General features: G+C 36.5%; 4 protein-coding genes across 9 annotated transcripts; 1 reads left to right on the plus strand and 3 right to left on the minus strand.

Moving 5' to 3' along the window:
* Window positions 1-2450: 2450 nt before the first annotated feature.
* Window positions 2451-9999, minus strand: LOC108115204 (clathrin heavy chain). 4 transcript variants are annotated; one of them, XM_017226534.1, is made up of 7 exons: window positions 9860-9999; window positions 8717-8812; window positions 8010-8217; window positions 3430-7731; window positions 3200-3366; window positions 3033-3119; window positions 2451-2975 (listed from the first exon to the last, which is right to left on the minus strand). In XM_017226534.1, the coding sequence occupies exons 2-7, from the start codon at window positions 8756-8758 to the stop codon at window positions 2745-2747; spliced, it is 5037 nt and encodes a 1678-aa protein (XP_017082023.1). In that variant the 5' UTR covers window positions 8759-8812; window positions 9860-9999; the 3' UTR covers window positions 2451-2744. The 4 variants fall into 4 exon arrangements, with proteins under 4 accessions (XP_017082023.1, XP_017082020.1, XP_017082022.1 ...); XM_017226531.1 differs by having other exon boundaries at window positions 8717-8961; XM_017226533.1 differs by lacking the exon at window positions 9860-9999 and adding an exon at window positions 9749-9830 and having other exon boundaries at window positions 8717-8961.
* Window positions 10000-10980: 981 nt separating this feature from the next.
* Window positions 10981-13362, minus strand: LOC108115224 (probable arginine--tRNA ligase, cytoplasmic). The gene is made up of 5 exons (XM_017226579.2): window positions 13237-13362; window positions 13044-13178; window positions 12646-12983; window positions 12254-12583; window positions 10981-12187 (listed from the first exon to the last, which is right to left on the minus strand). Exons 1-5 carry the CDS (start codon window positions 13276-13278, stop codon window positions 11038-11040), a joined length of 1995 nt encoding a protein of 664 aa, XP_017082068.2. The 5' UTR covers window positions 13279-13362; the 3' UTR covers window positions 10981-11037.
* A 282-nt stretch (window positions 13363-13644) lies between these two features.
* Window positions 13645-17012, plus strand: LOC108115219 (leucine-rich repeat flightless-interacting protein 2). 2 transcript variants are annotated; one of them, XM_017226573.2, is made up of 7 exons: window positions 13645-13716; window positions 14544-14685; window positions 14814-15098; window positions 15161-15524; window positions 15586-15744; window positions 16126-16310; window positions 16371-17012. In XM_017226573.2, the coding sequence occupies exons 2-7, from the start codon at window positions 14599-14601 to the stop codon at window positions 16479-16481; spliced, it is 1191 nt and encodes a 396-aa protein (XP_017082062.1). In that variant the 5' UTR covers window positions 13645-13716; window positions 14544-14598; the 3' UTR covers window positions 16482-17012. The 2 variants fall into 2 exon arrangements, with proteins under 2 accessions (XP_017082062.1, XP_017082063.1); XM_017226574.2 differs by lacking the exon at window positions 13645-13716 and adding an exon at window positions 13832-14320.
* Window positions 16995-18392, minus strand: LOC108115220 (protein stunted). 2 transcript variants are annotated; one of them, XM_017226576.1, is made up of 4 exons: window positions 18259-18392; window positions 18011-18141; window positions 17382-17431; window positions 16995-17133 (listed from the first exon to the last, which is right to left on the minus strand). In XM_017226576.1, exons 1-3 carry the CDS (start codon window positions 18285-18287, stop codon window positions 17418-17420), a joined length of 174 nt encoding a protein of 57 aa, XP_017082065.1. In that variant the 5' UTR covers window positions 18288-18392; the 3' UTR covers window positions 16995-17133; window positions 17382-17417. The 2 variants fall into 2 exon arrangements, with proteins under 2 accessions (XP_017082065.1, XP_017082064.1); XM_017226575.2 differs by lacking the exon at window positions 17382-17431.
* Between the last annotated feature and the right edge of the window lie 410 nt (window positions 18393-18802).

Here is an 18802-nt window from a genome sequence, read left to right on the forward strand (position 1 = left end):
AAACAAGAGATGATCGATTGGTGTTCAGTATCGAAATCAGATTTTTATTTGTGCAAAATAAAAAAGTGTATCATATTTTTATGTTACAATCAATTTGAAAGACTCGAACAACCGACTTTAGTTCAGCATAGAGTGCTTTCTGTAAAATTGTACTATACAAACATAAAAAAAATACATTTAAATGATCTCAAAGTTACTTAAAACATATTTTTTGTGTATAATTTTTTTTATGAGAACTTTACAAAATCCTAAAAAAAAAAAAAACAAAACAGAAACAAAAAGAAAAAAATGAAAAGGAGTCGTCGAGCGCTGATTTTAAAAAAAAGAAAAAATTTAGGAAAGTAAGAGTTTATATTGACTAATATTTGTTTGAAACAAACAACGCCGCGAAAGAAACAGATACAATATAGTTTTCCGAATTACCATTTAGATATGCTGCACGATTATGTGCAATTAGGATTAAGACATTTTTTTTATATATAAAAGCTTTTTTGCATAAAGCTACAAATTGTATAGAAATAATATTTTAATTCTATTTTATTTAAGCCTTCAAGCTTAATCTATAATTTAGCAAGTTTGTGCAGAGTGCAGTGGTAAAGATTGGAAAGAAAGGAAAGACAGTTTAGTTAGCTGGCTGGAGTGAAAAAGTGAAAAACTGATATGGAGCTAGATAAGGTAACTTCGAGAACTTAAGAACAAAAAATATATTGCTAAAAAGAAAAAAACTTGTTAATTGAAAACCTAGCAAGAAGAATGTAGAAGTCGATGAGAGAGAAGGGTTAACCAATCGAGACGAAAGCGAGAGATGTTGTGTGTTAAACGATGGTTTTTGACTATCCATTCGTATTTTAGTGGCAAAAGAAATGGATATGTAAGTAATTGAATTAAGCATGTGTCGAATGATCCACCGTTAATTAAATTATTAATTACTGATTTAAATTCATTAGTATTAAAAATGAAATGCCCATATATTATAAACGAAATAAAACTGGTATGTAATTAGCCATTTCTGCATCCACCGAAGACAAAGCTCGAACACATATAAAATGTCCAATTTGTAAGAAATTATACATAAATGCAGAACAACAATAACATACAGATTTATTTTCCGATCTAAAACAATAATGATAGAAACAACAGCAACAACAACAAAATGTATTCTGAATGTAAAACAGCCTAATTAATTATCTAAATAATAATAATAATACAATTATGCATATATATTTACCAAATAATATAACATATTTATGCTCTAAAGTATATACGACTACAACAAATACGCATTTTTTGTTCGTAGGTAAGATAAGTTAATGTGAAAAGAATAATATGATTGCATACTAAAAAGTTCCACAACAACACTGACAGTTGAATTTTATTTCGAGAGCTAAAAACGAAAACCAGCTACAAAAATATTTTAAAGGTATAGACTTAAAAAATATTATTATTAAAGATCACTAATGAATATGGTTGGCAAAATATAGGTGGAGAGTAAATATAATAAATTTAAATTTAAACGAAAGTCTTTGATTTCCAAATTGTAGCAGCCGCATTAGTTAAAATAATTTGATCGCAGATATAGTCCGTTTTAATAATTTTGCCTTGGATTTGATTCTTAAATTTCTATGCTTCATGATAAAAGATGATACTTCAGCTATTGGCAACTATGAATCACCCCAATATCAGGAAGAGGTATCAAATGGTATTATAAATAATAATGTTGTCAGGAGTTTTAATCGCCGCAAGGAAAAACCCAAAATTTTTTGGCGATGAATCATTTTGCTTTCAGGAAACTATTTATAAATGGTGTGAAGATAACTTGCCTTATTTGATTCCATGTTTTGGTAGATGACCGACGTTCCGAAATTCAAAAACATGAAGAGTTGGATCCATTCAAATGTCGATTGAGGATATTTTTGTCCGCTGTAAACGATGAATCAGTACATGCTGGGAGACAAGACACTTAGTTAAGCTGCAGAAAAGATCTGCTTTTTAAGCGATGCAAAACAACTCAGCCATTTTTCTGATTGTTTGAAATATTCTTTGCAGCATTGCAATTGTTTATGTGAATGAGAATTGTATGTTCACATCCTCCATATAGTTTAAAAACAAAACGAAAGAATTCAAAAATGGAAATGGCTATCAGAAAGAATGTTTCTGATTTGAAAATATTTAGAACTGTGACCAAAAGAAATTCCACCAGTTATCTTTTCGTATCATTCAAAGAAAAATAATTTTTAAAATGGACAGAAAAACTTTGGAGATGTTAATATATTTTCTAGATGGAGTATCTTCAGCAAATGCTCATCCCTTTGTATTGAAAACAATTTTGGCTCTTTTATAATGATTTGACTGTTAAAAAAGATTTTGGTTTTTAAATAAAATTGCTAATAAAGAAAAACCAAACTTGCAATACCCTTAATACTTTAACCGACTGACAATAACATAGTTAATTATGATAAAAAGTAATATATTCTGTTATATTTGAATAAAGAGTGCTGTAATTATCAAAACATATAATCATTTTTTAACTGTCTACAAAACAAACCAAAAGTTGGATTGTTAATTGCATTGCATTAATTTAATGATGTTTGGAATTATATTTACTGTTGTTCTTCTTTTGTTTTGGTAATTTTTGGCGCACATGCAATTATTTAATAGATTATTTTTCTTATTTTATTGGTATTCCTTTAATGCTGATACATTTGTTTTTAAAGTTGTTTTGATGGATTTAACGATTTTGATTCCTACAAGTAGGGATAACCCATGTTACGTCCTGGTGCCGCCGTTACTGTTGGTGCGCCGGGTGGATAATTCTGTGCATATTGTGGTGGAATTCCCATTGCTGGACCAGCAGTGATCATCAGTTGTGGCTCCATTTGTATAATATTTTTATGTTCAGTTGAATCGTCCTCCTTCTCGCGCTGAGCTTCATTTAGTTCCAGTTTGTCAACTTTTATTGTGTATTCGCGCAATACCTTAAAAGATTACAAATTAATTACGGCACCAAAAGTTATACTATTAAATGTAATTACTTGGATTAAATAGGGCATGGCAAAGTCAACGATTTTATGTTTCCAAGCCAACTCCAAAATAACATCAGGGCGCAGCAAGTCGTAGCACTGAAATTGATTAAGGTATAATTAGTACAAGTTTTTATTATTAGTCTAATTAGCATATATTAATTGAATTTTTGCCCAACCTGATATAGACATGCCGCAAAACAATCGTAAGCATCACGTTCTAGGAACCAACCCAACAATTCTTCAGCTATATCTTGCTTGCAAGACTCGGCGGCATACTCCATAGCATCCTTGTAGAGTTTGTCCTTTTTGCAGAGTTCAACGCTCTGTTTCCAGCGGTTGTTGCCTGGAATAAATCAAATCAATTGTTAGATGATTTATTAAGCTATTTACAAATTGTTTCACTCACCCTTGTATAAGTAAGCAGCAATTCTACGGAATTCAGTTAGTTCATGTTTTTCGAGTTTCTGAGCCAGCGCAATGTTGTCAAAGTTATCAAAACCATCGATCGAGTTGCGCAGACCCTGATAATCCTCCTCGTCTATTAAGAGTCCGTTTAGGGCTTCGTTGATAGCCTTGTTATTGAGAGATTGGACTGAACGCAGATAAGGCTTAACAAGCGGCAAATACCCGGTTTTGGAGAAGTAACTAACAGCACGCGTATGATCCATTCTGGGTGCCAGCACAAGGAGCATATCGTTCAACAGCAATGGCTTAAAGTCCAAATAGAATTCGATGGCCTTGTAGTACAGCTCAATGTTGGCCACCTTAGTAATAATATCCTTAAAGTGCCCCTCACGCCACGCTTCCGTGGGGTGTGCCATCATGGCCAAAACAGCATTATCGTATTCCTCGTACTTGTCATAAAGGAACACCAGTTCTGACCACAAATGAGCCGATTCAGCAGCACGCAGAACCTTTGGAATGTTAACGCGAGACCAAAACAATTCCAGGTGTTCTCGCATTTTGGAAGGTTTGAATTTTGAATAAAGTATAGCTAGCTCGGTGAACATTCCCATGTGAGCACGTTCTAGCCCAAGAGCTGACTCCAGTAACGCAATCAATTCATCGAAATATCCCCGGTTTTGATAATAATTAATAAGATCCTCCAATTCATCGGCATGGACCACAATATGCAGGCCACACATCTGAGCTAGCCTGAACTCTTCGGCATCTACGCAGGCAAAGCACACCTCCTTCCACGTGCGCGTTGAGTTGGCTTTCCGCGCCGAGTCGACAGCTCCTTGGAACTCCTTCAGATACACCAAGGTAATGGCCAAACGGGCAAAGTTGCTGACGTTGTTGTAAAGGAGCTTCGCGGCATCGTACATACCGTCGCTGAAGCAACGATTACCAATTTTCTGGATATCAGCATGATTGGGACCCGAAATAAACTCTTCCAGATCCGCTAGACGGCCAGTGCGAGCATAGGCATAGATCAATTCGCTCTCGATGTAAGATTCACGTGCCTTCTTACGTGCCATTTGCAAATAGCGAACGAGGTCATCCCACGACTCCACTTTACTGGCCACATCAACCACATCGACATAGGCACTCGGATCATCGGCCTTGATGTACGAATCAATAGCCTCCTTAACTAGACCCTGCTGCAGTTGTGCCTTGGCCAACTGCGACCACACGGCCGGCTCATTGCAGCGTTCGGCAAACTCGTTAGCCCTCTCCAGGTTGTTCACCTGATCAATAAGAACTTGGATAGCCGATGTATTCACGTCGAATTTCTTGAAGATGGCAAAGGCTTCCTCGTACAACTGATTACTGATCGCAATGTTTGCGATATCGGGAGCATCGTAATTATCCAGCCTGTTGATATAATCCATGACACGGGTACGATCAGCCTTGATGGCTGTGAGAATAAGCAAGTTCTGGAGATTGCGATGATCGCTAAAGACAGACGAATCCAAAATAATCTTCTCCAAAAGTTCAATCAACTCATTTGGCAAATCAGCGGTCATGAAAGCCTTAACGGTAACCGATATGTCATCCGGATCCTGGGTTTCGGATAAAGCCGTCTGCACGACCTGATCGATCAACTGGCGCTTATAGGGATTGCTCTCAGAAAGCACTTCTGCCCAGAGCTCCGCATCGCGACGTCCAACCAAATAGCGTGCTTCACTTTTAAATAGTGAATTCTCGTTACAAACGGCGATAAGCTCACGATCGCACAATCCACGCTCGTAAGCAACACACGCCAAATGAGGATCCCGCTTTTCGCAATAGCGACCAACGACACGGCTATCGTAGTACTGATTCTCCTTAAGATATCTCTCGGGGTTGTTGTTTGAATCAATGTAGATCTTGGCCAAGGCATTGTGGGTGGCTGGCTCAACACAGCCCTCGTGAACTCGGGACTCCAGCCATGGAAGGAGTAGCTTAAGACGGTTGCGCTTTTCAACCTCCTCGACCAGCTCGTCCGTTGAGAATTGTCCTTTGACAACAAGAATTAGATTTTTGATTATATCCTCACTGCAATCAACATCAAGCAGGCCACCCACAACGACCGGCAAGCGGGACGGATTGACTTTCTGCACATATATCTCGATGTACTTCTGAAGATTATTACGATATAGGTAAAGCACCAAATCGTGAACGAAATCGAAGCGATCACAAACGATAATCAACGGTAGCTGATCTGTTAGCTTGGCTTCCTTTAAGAAGTTCTTTACACGTTCGGGATTGTAGCAGTTTGATTCGCGGCAAATACGTTCAACCTCCTTGATCTGGTTAGTCTTGCAGGCAGCCTGAATGTATTTGAAGTGTACTTCGGGATCTTGTGAGAAGTTGACAATGCTGCTCAGGAAATAGAACAGGCCGTCATAGCTCTTGAATCCTTCGAAAAGATCAATGAGTGCCTTGTTCGTTAACTGCTCATGGTATTTGGTGGCAATCTGCACACAGATTTGCAGATTTTGACGTAAGTTCGCCGTTAGCATTGCCTTTAGACATTCAAGAGAGTCCTCAACCGACAGAGTACCAAAGAAACTGACCAGCCATTCGGCATTCAGCATGTGTGTGTGCACAACAGCTCGCTTAATATCATACAAATCCGTATAGTGTTCCAGAGCCCGCTGGAGTAGTCCTGCTTTTTCGCACAGCTGGGCAATGTGGGCTCGATCGTAGTGGGTGAACATGGCGTTGCCCAAGATGGCATCGGCAACCTGGGGAGCAGACATAAGATTCATTTCCAGCAGGCGCGTCTGAAGAGCACCTTCTGCCGGTCGGTTATGCTTAAGGGCGTCCAGCAAGAACGCCGTGCACTGCTGCACCATGGAGTGTTCCATAAAGATGTCCACAATCTGGTTGATATCAGCCAGTGGCTCTTCCTCGGCCACCAACATTGAGGCGAAACCAGCTCCCTGCTCTGGATTGCTTCGCATTACAGAGCGCAGCAAGAAAACATAATCAGGCGTATAGTTGACCTTCTTAGCATAAAGGACAATTTTCTGGAACTGTCCGGTCTCAGCAAAGCATTGGATGACCTTGTTGGGAACATTTGCGCGTAAGTAAATCGAGAGAGCAAGTGTAAGATCCGAAGCTTTAACCAAATCTCCCAACTCTTCGCTGCACTCCAATTTCTCCTCCTTTAGCCACTTTTCGCACAATTGCTTCTTGCCTTGCAATAAGACTGGTCGACACAACTCCAGAGATTCGAACTTATTCAATTTTCCCTGGTCGAGAAGAATGCCAAAGTATTGGAGCAATGGTGGAGTCGTGGAACCTGCTGGCGTCTGGACCTGTTGGAATCGTTGAATGGTCTGTGGTGTCCGCAGAATTGCCTTTGGTGCCAATGCAGCAACTTTAGCTGCCTCAGCATATTGGCCAGCTGTAAAGAGCTTATTGAACTTTCGCACAAAAAGATCCTCAGCACCGGCTAGATTGTTGCGCACAGCCATGCGAAGGGCCAAATCAGGATTTTGCAGAACAGTATTGATATACGGGATGATCTGCTCCTCGTCCACAGTCACCGACAGGACCTGTCCCTTGCGATTGACGCCAATGATGCCGCCACTTGCTTCATGCGGTGCGGTAACAAAGATCGTATCGGCCGATATACGATTCATGTATATGCACGTGGCCGTCTCCATGTCATAAAGATGAATGTATCCATATTTGGTTATCAAATAGATGGTATCGTACTTGGCAGACACTTGCATTGCCACAGGGAAATCATTTTGTGCTTCCGGCGGAAAGAACACATCCACAGCCTTCTTGGCAAACGGCTGATTGCCATTTGGCGGAGCTCCGACTTCGATGATATGAAGCTTGCCACCAGTGGCAGTACGCACTGCAAAGCAGAACAGCGTTGTTGGCTCCTTGTTGGCATCGATTTTGAATGTGGCAAAGCTGGCTGCGTGGCCCTCGATGGCCTGGGAAACCTTACGTTCTACCGAATACAACTGCATGGCTCCGGCAACACGACTCGGTAGAGCCGAAATGCCAACAAGTAGAAGCCACTGCTGGGAGGCATTGCAGCGATAGTTGATAATTTGACATCCATTCAAAGATGAATGCCGGTCAAACATCTTCTGCGGCATCGAATCACCCTCCATGGACCAATGGAACACACTCGTTTCTGTAACAAGAGCTAGCGTATTGAGGGATATCCACTTCCAAAACACAACATCCTCGTTCATAGTATGGGCCTTCATTTTCGATTTCATTTCAATGTTAAAGATCTGCAACGTCTTTTGCGCTAAAAGAAATATTTATGTCATTTAAACATTGTTCAATTTCATATCCCAGCCGACCAAAATCAGACATTAACCGGAAACGAACAAACTCGGACTTCAAAGTTTAAACCGATTGTAACTTGAAATGGATTCTTATCTTGGGTAGTTGATTTCCTTATTGTTTCCATATCTTTAAGAACAAATTAATTGGATTCTTCTACATGTATTGAAAAATTATTTTCTGGAAAAAATCTGTTTTGTATCCCAGATTTTGATCGGCTGGACCATCATTTTGAGTTACCTTTGAGCGCAATGACCTTGCTAGCTGGATTCATGATAGCAGAGTCCGCTGAGATGGGACGCCGAGTGGGATTGGTTGCATCGTTCATGTCAATGATGACCACTTGGGCGGTATCATTAACCTTCTCTCGCACGCAGATAAACTTATCCGATTCCATCGTGAGCGTGCTGAATGAAAATGAATTTGCGTTGATCCCAACATTTGTGAGCTATAATCAATACAAAGCGAAAATATTTTATTAATTTAGAATAAATAAAAATCAGTAAAGGTCACAAAATGCAAATGGAATATTCTGCTGCTTAACACTTTTTGAACACAATGTTTTCTTTTTATTAATTACTTAGTATTCCTTATCGTTTTGAGCTTTAGATAATTGAATTGAAGAAAGGAAATGCTTAGTAAAGTACTACAAATACAATGCGGGTTCTAGCAAGAAATTTTATTGAACAATTTATCTACACAATTTGGTAGTGGGTACCTCATAGTCTAGTAACTTGACAATAAAGTGTCTTGCTTACATTTACAATTTACAGCCAGAAACCGTGAAAGAAAATGTCGGGAAGCTTATTGAACCATGTAAAGTGAAATCGGTGTACATCGGCATGGATAACTCGTTCTGATCAGATAACCATAGCATATTGGAGGGTTGCAACTCCCAGATGGAAGTTACTAGTGATGGTAAGACCCAGATAATAGATATTACTCACCTGTAAATGCTCCTGAAAGCGGATGGGCAGTGGTTGCGTCATCTTGACCACAGTGAAGTCTAGTTATTGACAGACCTTTACAATGTAAATATATCTCTGCAAAACAATGTTGGTTTTGTTTGTTTTCTTGTTAATTGCACACTCTTTAACAGTTTTTGATTCGTTTCGTGTTATATTTTAAATTTGTTTTTTCGATTTAAGTCGTTTTCCTTGTTTAAGATTGGTTCTCCATTAGAACTTTTTAGCTGCACGTAAAACAAAGAAATGAATGGTTATAACAAGCATTAATGAATAGCACTGATACAGCAAGAATGAGGAAAAATCCAATTGTGGGCGTTATTTTATTGTTGATAGAAAGTGACAGCGTCACCGGATGAAAAAAAATGAAAGATAAAAACGTATATGTACATATGGATGTAAACGCCCTCAAAAAAAAACACGTATTATGTATTTGTACAATTTTCGACAAAATAATATAAAAAGTAAATAAATTCCGTACGATTAATCCTTTGTATCGGTATTTTTGCACTTGATGTGTCGACGGGAAAATTACCAGCACTTTATTTTATTTAAGGTGAGAGCGAGAGAGCCAGAGAGAGTGAGAAAAGAATCAAAATGAGAGAGTTTGAAAAGAAAAGAGGCAGCATTATCATCAAAAATCGCTGCTCACCACAGAAAAGTCAGCCATGTTGAGTTGCGCTTTGAACAATTAGTCACTGACTAATACATGTAAACGTCTTTGCTCTCGTTTTTACTATATGCTATGAAAATCGAAAATCGAAATTAAAATGTCACTTTCAGTACTTGATAACAATGGGACAGTGCCAGAAAATTTAAAAAAACGGTATACAAATGTGTATATATCTAATTGTGTAGCGGTGCTTTCCATTCTGTAAGAGTACACACACACGCACTCACACATACATACACTTGCAGTGCCGCAATATGCCACATAAACAAGAACATAATTAGATAAACGGTAAAATATTCGTATACTTTTACATTAAATAAACATGATTTGAATGTACATACTGCAATTGCAAACACACACACACACTTTTACTCCTTTCTTCGTTTTCTTAAAAGTACTATAAACCCGTATGTTTACTGCAATTTATAATGAATTATTATGTGCGAACATACTCAAAAAAAATACGTCGATTTGTTGCTTGATGACGGACACACACACTGAAGACAAACTGAATTCTTATCAAGCTCTAACAAATGTAGTTTATTTTGTTTGACTAAATACTGAAAGACAGGGTAGAGGTGTGAAAGTTATACAATTAATGCCGATATATTAGAGGAATATGCAATTGAGTTGATTGAAAAAACATCGATATAACAGCAGCGGTTTAAATCGATGTTTATATCGGACGTAAGCCCTATTTTTCACCTCTTCCACTATTTTACATTTAAGCCATTAATTAATAGTAATTTAAAAAGAAATTAGGTATTAGTTAAAAAAAACTTGTTAAAGTAAATGAATAATTTTAATTTATTGTCGCTTACTTGACGCACATCAAATATTAGACATTTGTTTGTTTATATTAATGATGTTTATGCGACACATCGAAAACGTATTCAATATTATTTGGCTTGGCAAAAATAACTTTTATATTGATGTGATACGATAATTTAATATTTTAAGTAACAGTATTATTTTTTTTTAGTTTGGACTAACTATCGGCTATATCTCTATTTTTCTATTTCGTTCATATTATTCTTAAATTACATTTTTTATTCCATTAAAATTAATATCAGTTAATAATTGTACTTGTTTTTACCTGAGTGCGATATCGATAAAAACCTAACAGCAAGTGAAATTTATGTATGTAGTCCTTTGGGCAATCTGCAGGTCTTTTTAGCCGAGCCGCGCCAGAGAGAAAGAGAGAGAAATATAATTGAGACGAAAAATGAAAACATTCTAACGTCATTTTGTGCACTTTTATTTTTATTTTAAGATTTTTGTTTAGCGATTCCTATACAACACAAAAAAAAATATATATTTCATTGAGACAAGTGTCTGAAATCTGTTTCAAAATTTTAAAAACTATATTTCTAAAATCCGAAAATTGTCTAAATTATTTTTTTTAAAGCTTTAGTGCGTATCCATGTTTTTGATTTTTAATATAAATCTGAGGATAATCAGATTGAATGCAATTGAAATCCACCTGCAAAAATATAATGTCATTATTATGAATTTTGGCACTACAGATCCAAATTTAATTTCAAATAAAAAAATTAAGTCGGAAAATGAAAAATTTTCTATTAAAATTTCAAAATTTTATTCGTGAACATTTTATGTCAGAGTCGATATTTTACATTTTTGAAACTGGTTTCAGACCTAGTATATAAAAGCATTGACGCAGCACAGCTGCAGTTGCTTCGCAGAGTAGAATTCGGCTGTGGTTAACTTCAATGATTTCGCCTTGTTTGTTCTTTTCAATACAATAACAGGAGTCATAAAATTCAGTAAAAACTGTGCATACCTCATAGCAGAATTCACACAAGAAGTGCAGAAAGAGTTCCTTAGTACACTTTATGAGTATGTCGTGTAATTTCAAAAGAGTTTTTGCCAGTTTCCACTCCTTTTCGTGGGCTAATTCGATCTTGACTTTCTTCAGTATCGCAGGCAAATCAGAGAAGTCTTCACCAGAGTTTCGTGCAATAGAGCAAATACGAGTATATGTGTATAGTAAGTAAACGGCAGTATTGCCGCGATCCTCAAGCATCTTATCAAATGAAAATATATAGTCGCTAATCCGGTTATGACACAAATCTGAATACTTAATACATCCATAAGCCAAGGATTCTTGAGCATCCTTTAACTCTTGAGGAGTGAGAACCTTGTCGCGTCCTCGACTCTCTAATTGCTGCAGTGAACGTTTCATTCCTTCGTCGAGCAAATCGGCAAGTTTAACTGTATCACCCGATCGAGTTTTAAATTTTTTTCCATCTTCGCCCAGAACGACGCCAAATTGAACATGGTCTACGCGATGGCTACTTGGATTTAAGATGGCACATCGTTCGGCAGCTTTGAAAATGGTATTAAAATGTGTGCTTTGTCCTGAGTCAACCACATAGATAATCCAATCGCAGAGTTCCTCTTGTACACGGTGACGGATAGCTGCCATATCAGATGTATCATAGGTAAAACCGCCATCTGATTTCACAATTGTTAAAGGTATGCCAGTCTTCGTGTCATCAGGCCACATAATCTCACGACCTTCATCCTCTTCTAGCAATCCCTTTCCTCGCAAAAATTCGACTACAGACAGCATACGGGATTGATAAAATGATTCGCCACGTTCCTTAATGCTAATATCTAAACGTTCATATATCGTTTGGAATTCCTTTCGAGAAACATTGCATATTAGTTCCCAGGCTTTTAGAGAGTTTGGGACGCCTTTCTGCAATGAAACCACTCGACTGTAGGCACGCTTTTTGAATTCTTCATCTTCATCGAATCTGCGGAGAAATAGTATAGCCATTTAACTCTTTCGCTTAAGGGATTGCTCAATATAAAAATCTTACCGCTTTTTAGACTCTTTGTAGAACAATTGTAAATCACTAATGGGTGGGCTTTCATTGAGGTAATTGGGGAAACGATCTTCCAAATGGGCAATCAACATGCCAAATTGTGTTCCCCAGTCTCCAAGATGATTTATGCGGACCACATCGTGCTGAAGGAACTCTAATAGGCGGCATAACGACTCGCCAATAATTGTGGATCGCAAGTGGCCCACATGCATCTGTTTAGCAATGTTGGGCGATGAAAAATCGACCAAGACTCGCTTTTTCGGTATTTCTGGCGGCTTAACACCATTACGCAACAGATTGCTTAAGGCTGAAGCTGCAAAATCTCTGCAAATATTGAAATATTTAATTAAGGTAAGTAAAGTTTTTAGTAAACTAATACTACATACTTGCTAAGAAAAACATTCACAAAACCAGCTCCGGCTATTTCCAGCTTTTCTATTATTGGCGACGGTGGGCAATGCCTTTTTATCTCGGTTGCTATATCACGTGGCGGTTTATTAATGCCTTTTTCTTTAAGTTTCTTGGATAATCCCATGGCATTGTTACACTGATAGTCACCGAATTTGGCAGACGAACTATTAACTGGTGCTATGATAACTTGAGTATCTTTAAATTCCGGAAAGGCTGATGCAATTGCTTGTCCAAATACACTTTCCAAATGCTCAGTGATCGAAGAAGAATCTTTGAGCTTTATGTCGCCGGGATTTGATTCTTCAGCAATGGACTATGAACAAAAATAAGATAATAAATAAGTGACTTTACTTATTGAGGATTTAAAACTCACCTTCTTTAAGATAAATAAGCGATTCTTAAGCTTTTTGTTTTCAAGCTGAAGCTGAACTAGATCAACGTCGAGCGGCTCAGTATTGCAATTTTTGGCAGTTTGTATTCTGGCGGCAAGACCTTTCGTCTTTAGTTCCTTTAAAGAAAATGTTCTTGTGTCTCCATATTAATGGAAATTAAGTTGGTGACCTTACCAGTTCCCTGAGTTTATTTAGCTCCATATTTAGCTCGGACATGTTTCCAAATTTCTACTTTTGTGGCTTTGCTGATTAATAACAACAACAACACAACGATGCCACATGGATGGCATGTAGTGTGCATACATCGACTATCGATAAGCGATGGTGATGTCATCCAGTTCAATTATTTCTCAATACAGCATTCCGACTACACTGCCTTTCTGCGCTTCACAGTATTCCCAGGTTTGAATTCTTGGGATAACTATTAAAGTTTTTGAAGGGTAATAATTCAGCATTGAAATTGTATCAACTTTTTATTTAAAAATGCGAATTTTATTTGGTTTAGTGCTAAAAGTGAAAATTACTGCACGAAAAGCGCATAATATACAGCTACTCCCTTTGTTTTTATCGATTCATCGATTTTTTGCCCATCTCTATTGTGATTAATTGTGATTTTATTCTTTCGCTAAAGGTGTCTCTTAAAACTTTTTATGTGTATGTGTGTTTAATTAATTTATAGATTTATGTCACCTAGTGTGTAAATATTTGAATCGGAATGCGGGGAACAACATAAAGTGCTTCGAAAATAAACACTTTCTATGAAAGATACATATGTATACGTTAGGGAAAACAGATGTGTGTAACACCGCTCCCATTAAAATTGAAACTGCAATACAGACGGTTTTTTTTTTTACAAATATAAATAGTGCCTAAAACGTATTTTCCGGGGATGAACTTTAGTGAGCAGAAACTGCCTATTTATAAACAGAGATAAAATAATTATTGCATTTCTGTTTTTCTAAGTGACAACGAGGAATCGCAGAAGTTACCAAAAAAAAAAACTCATTATGCAGAGCATTGCAAAAAAGATTATTTTATTTTCATTTACTGATACGCATTTAGACTTTACATATGTTTGTATGTTTATGTACCAATAAGAATTTATACGCCGATTTTATATAAGTGAGTCGGCTATACTAGATAACAAGTTGTGTTCCGATGATAAGCAATATCATATCATATAGATATGATCACCAATTAAGACATTCCAAAATGTTTACTAATGTGGAAATGTTTTAACGAGTTTCCAATTTTAAAAGTAAGAAACAAATTTTTTTATTTTATTATTTGAAGTTCTAAAACCAATGCTGGTAATTGTTTACTATAAAGCAATTTATTTAAGCGTTCTTATTTACAAAATATTGAAAAATGTTATCGTCAAAACCCATGTTGACTTGAAATCCCACTCAATAATAAGATAAACTTCTACGGCCATAATGCCATTTGTAACTAAATTAATTAATTTTTTATATTTCATCCAGCGTACGTCCGTTTACGATAAATATAAAAAGTTAAGGTAAATTGAACTCAGATTCAATGGAAAGTATCAGCACTACAGGTCGTCGACGGAACAACATGCGAATCAATGCCGAAGATAATGCCCTGGATCAAATTACAAAAGAGGTATTTTTTAATATTGTTTAATGGATTTTTTTTTATTTGGAAATTTTAAAACCATATAACCCCTTAATGTTAAAATAATACATACTTTAACAAGTTTATTAAAATTCGAATAAAATTATTACCATAAGGCCGAAGCCCGACTTGCTGCACGTCGGCAGGCGCGTGCCGAAGCCCGTGAGATTCGCATGAAGGAACTGGAGCGGCAGCAAAAGGAGCAGGAAATAACAGCTGACCGTGTGTTTGACATGCAAAATTCCACTGCAGTGGGCAGCGAAACCCTTTCAGCGCATCCCGCACGCCTCGTCTACGGCGGACTTTTAAACGTAACCCGTGCCTCAGCATCTCGGCGTAGTAGTGAGGATTCTGTGGAAGATGAAGGTAGAAGTTTTCGCGACTTCAAGCATGAGCTTAAGGTAATATGGTGACATCTAGTTTTTTTGACTATATTTTTAACAAGTATGCCTTTCCTTTTTAGGATGTTGAAGAACGGTTTAGGAAAGCCATGATAACAAATGCCCAGTTGGATAACGATCGTGCCTCACAGGCCTATGAAGTAAAGCTCCTGAAGGACAAATGTGAAATTATGGAAGAATCCTTTGCGCAATTACAGCGCGAATTTAAGGAGAAAATGCGTGACTGTAATGCCCTTAAAAGGAACTTGGACCGCACCAATCTCGAGCTTAAGCTAGTACAAGGACAGTTAAACGAACGCGATTCGTTGATAGCTGAACAGGGCCTTATAATTGTGGCAGTTGAAAATGCCGATGGCAGCGATGCCAAACGAGCTCTAGTTAGTGTTGAAAATGCAAAAGTTCTAGCATCCGTTCAGGGATCTTTAGGTGATTGTCAACGTGGATTAAGCAAATGTAGTTCAATTTGGAATAATTAATTTAATTTCAGATGTAAGACTTAAAAAGTTTAGTGACGAAAAGCAGCGACTTCTGACTGAAGTGCAAAAGCTTCACGAACAGCTTGACGAGTATAAAAGTGATGGAATGACAGGACGTCGCAGTCTTTCGCAAGGTTCCTTTGGTGATGAGAATGATTACGAGGCCCAACGTATGTTTACTTAAAATACATATTGACAACACTTTACACTTTCAGCATGCAAAGTTTTCCCAGTGTTCTTAAGTGTCTTGCTCTTTAACATCACAAATATTAACAGATTCCTTCTTAAAATGAACATATTTTTAGAAGAATATATATTTTTTTATTTTATATTTTTATGTTATCATTTTTCGTTACGAAATTGAAAAAGTAATTATCATATACTTCCGATTTTATTGATCGGCCGCATTTTTTCGCCTTTCTGTAAATTCCATAACCTCGGTTTTTTAACAAATAAATAATAAATTCTATATTATTATAGCAGTTTGGCACAATACAACTGCAAAATACTTGTATTATATTATGAGTCTTATTTCTTATATTATCCGACAGGGGAATCAAACAAAATCATTTCAGACCATAAATATAAGCTACAAAAGGCGGAACAGGAAATCGCCAACTTACAATCAAGCTTAGCCCGATCGGAGACTCAAGTAATCCGATACAAGAGCACTGCAGAAGCGGCCGAAAAGGCGGAAGCCGAATTAAAAGTGGAGCGCCGTAAGCTTCAACGAGAGGCAAGTATTTACAAATATTTTAAAACAGATTCTTTTTCTATATTTATAAACACCTTTTAGCACCGGGAACTGTTGGAAAAATTGGAGGAAGCAGAAACGTCAAACAATCATTTGTTAAAACGTCTCGATAAATTGAAAAATGCTAAGAGTACCATACTAAAGGACTTATGATCTAAAATGGGAGTTGCAATATCGCCAGCCATTGAAAGGTCGCATCCGATGACATAGACAGTAATAAAACAGTACGACATCATCAGCAACAACATACAAATGCTGCAATTAAAATAGCACCTTGATAGCAACTTAATCGGTCTTAGTGGTAGCAAAACGATAATTTTTGAAGGATAATCCAAAATACTCTACCTTAAAAATATATATATTTAAATTAAAATATAATCTAACAGGATAATAATTAACATAAATAATGTCTATATATAATATGTAAAGCGCAAAATATAAGTAACAATTCAATTGGTCAGCAAGTGTTTAAGAAAAATTTTTTTTTTTTACTAATATGCGTTTAAAACAATTATAGAAAAAAATTGAATGGTTTCGGTTAAACATGACCAATTGCTTTTTTTTATACAGTCCATCTTTTAATATCAGCTAGTACCCGTTTAACCGGTCGCGATCTCTCAACGGAACGCCCAATAAAAATGACACATTTAAGAAAAATTAAAGCACTTGTTTAAATAAATCAAATTTATTTAAAGTTTTTTTTCGTTTTTAATGATCCTACAACATTGCAGATGTTAATTATTGCAAATCATTCAAAAAGGGGCCACTGAAAGCATCTAGGAGGATTCCGACTGGGTTTGGCGCTCTGTGGAGAAGAACAGATAACAAGAATCAGCAATTGCAAAAGAAGTTATTTGTACTTTACAAGGTATAGTTAATAGTTTTTTGGTTGTGAACTTTAGGGCAGGAATTTTGGAATGTAGAAACATATCGCATTTACATGCAAATCAAATTGAAAACGTTGTTAGACGCTTTGTAAACAAAGTTAGACACATGAGTTTAAGGCAAACACTGGGATATTTTGGGTTCAGCCTTGCAAATGCAGGCACTTACGCCACGTTTTAAATTAATAAATTGTCAACAGAACACTTAAGCCCTTTCATCTGAAAAATACATACAAATTAAGCAACATGAAATATAAATTGAATTTGACTATAAATCTGATGTCCTCTTTATGTTTAGTTAAGATAAAAAATTGCAATGGAATTAAATTTATCAGAGGAGTGATTTTCTCAAATCTTGGGGTATTTTATATGTAAATGATACAAATCTCTAATATGTCTAGATGTAAACAAATGTTGAAGTCGAAATATTTTAAACTTAAATACTATCATTTACGCCTACGTATAGGCAATATAATTTTTAAAAGGGAAGTAAGAAGTTGGAACTAGACTATATAGTCCTTTTAACTTGATTGATTAGCACTTATTATTCAATTGTCTTCGTTGAAATACTTGAAAACGATAATTTTCTGAAGATCTTCCTTTTTTGGAAGAGCTTTAGGTTGGGAGGAGTTCGCTGGAAAACTGCGGTAAAATTTTTAATGATATTTAAAATGGTTTTGCCATTGATTCTAAATTATCCATAGATAACATAAATTATTTTATATAATTCCTGCTATTTGGCAGGTCAATCATGGCACTAAGTTTAAACACACTGTCCAACTGGATGGGGATACATACGAGCTGGCTTGCCATTTGCCCAGGGAGTGAATTTCACATGACTCGCATTGCGTTTTGCGGCATCCACACGCAGCTCCGTTTTCAAGGATTCGCGCAAGATACGAGCAGCGATGTTGGAATATTGAATGTAGCTGTAATCAAGAATATTTATATTAACATGTATGTTATGTAATCCGGCACTGAATGAGTTTTCGTTGTTACAGAAAACTTTCACAACATATAGTGGCATTCATTTATATAATGCTTACGTAATTCCGGCAGCTCTCCAGGCAGTCATTGTGATCGGATTATTCGAAATATATTCACGCTACACCAAATAAAATAGGATATTTCTTTTCAGAATTGCACTAGTGTGACCAATGAAAAATCGAAATATGTTATCAAAATATACCATATAATACAAATAATGTGTGTCGAAAACTTGCGAACAAAAATGGAACGTTGGCATGGAACGGTAGGGATGCTCTGAATATTAATATTGTTATCAATATTCAAATGAATGCGGTTTTATTTTAGGTTTGAAAATTTTAAGTTGGTGAAAGAACATGGTGTTTATCGTGGTACGCAGAGGTTGGCAACAAAGGTCAAACATTTTAACACGCATGTATCACTAAAATCGTTGACCAAATCAACGAATGCGAAGCAGAACGCAAAATAAGTTAAGACTATTGGTTTTATATAGCGTAGTTAACTCTCCTTTCGAATTCTGACTAAAATTTGGATCGTGTTTGCGGGAAAGTCATTGACGTCATTCATTTATTTTTATGCACCTGCAATATCTTCTACACAAGT

The sequence above is a fragment of the Drosophila eugracilis genome, unplaced genomic scaffold, assembly GCF_018153835.1.
Source record: "Drosophila eugracilis isolate 14026-0451.02 unplaced genomic scaffold, ASM1815383v1 contig_498, whole genome shotgun sequence".
Lineage (NCBI taxonomy): Eukaryota > Metazoa > Arthropoda > Insecta > Diptera > Drosophilidae > Drosophila > Drosophila eugracilis.

Coding starts and splice junctions, on each gene's coding strand:
- LOC108115220 (XM_017226575.2), bottom strand. CDS start 18,287: ATGACTGCCTGGAGAGCTGCCGGAATTAC. Junction 18,142..18,258: donor TGGAGAGCTGCCGGAATTAC/GTAAGCATTATA, acceptor TCTTGATTACAG/CTACATTCAATATTCCAACA. Junction 17,134..18,010: donor GGCAAATGGCAAGCCAGCTC/GTATGTATCCCC, acceptor TCTTCTCCACAG/AGCGCCAAACCCAGTCGGAA.
- LOC108115204 (XM_017226534.1), bottom strand. CDS start 8,758: ATGACGCAACCACTGCCCATCCGCTTTCAGGAGCATTTACAG. Junction 3,367..3,429: donor TGCTGCTTACTTATACAAGG/GTGAGTGAAACA, acceptor GATTTATTCCAG/GCAACAACCGCTGGAAACAG. Junction 3,120..3,199: donor TTGCGGCATGTCTATATCAG/GTTGGGCAAAAA, acceptor AATCAATTTCAG/TGCTACGACTTGCTGCGCCC.
- LOC108115224 (XM_017226579.2), bottom strand. CDS start 13,278: ATGTCCGAGCTAAATATGGAGCTAAATAAACTCAGGGAACTG. Junction 12,984..13,043: donor GCTTATTTATCTTAAAGAAG/GTGAGTTTTAAA, acceptor TTTTGTTCATAG/TCCATTGCTGAAGAATCAAA. Junction 12,188..12,253: donor TACAAAGAGTCTAAAAAGCG/GTAAGATTTTTA, acceptor ATTTCTCCGCAG/ATTCGATGAAGATGAAGAAT.
- LOC108115219 (XM_017226573.2), top strand. CDS start 14,599: ATGGAAAGTATCAGCACTACAGGTCGTCGACGGAACAACATGCGAATC. Junction 14,686..14,813: donor TGGATCAAATTACAAAAGAG/GTATTTTTTAAT, acceptor TATTACCATAAG/GCCGAAGCCCGACTTGCTGC. Junction 16,311..16,370: donor GCCGTAAGCTTCAACGAGAG/GCAAGTATTTAC, acceptor AACACCTTTTAG/CACCGGGAACTGTTGGAAAA.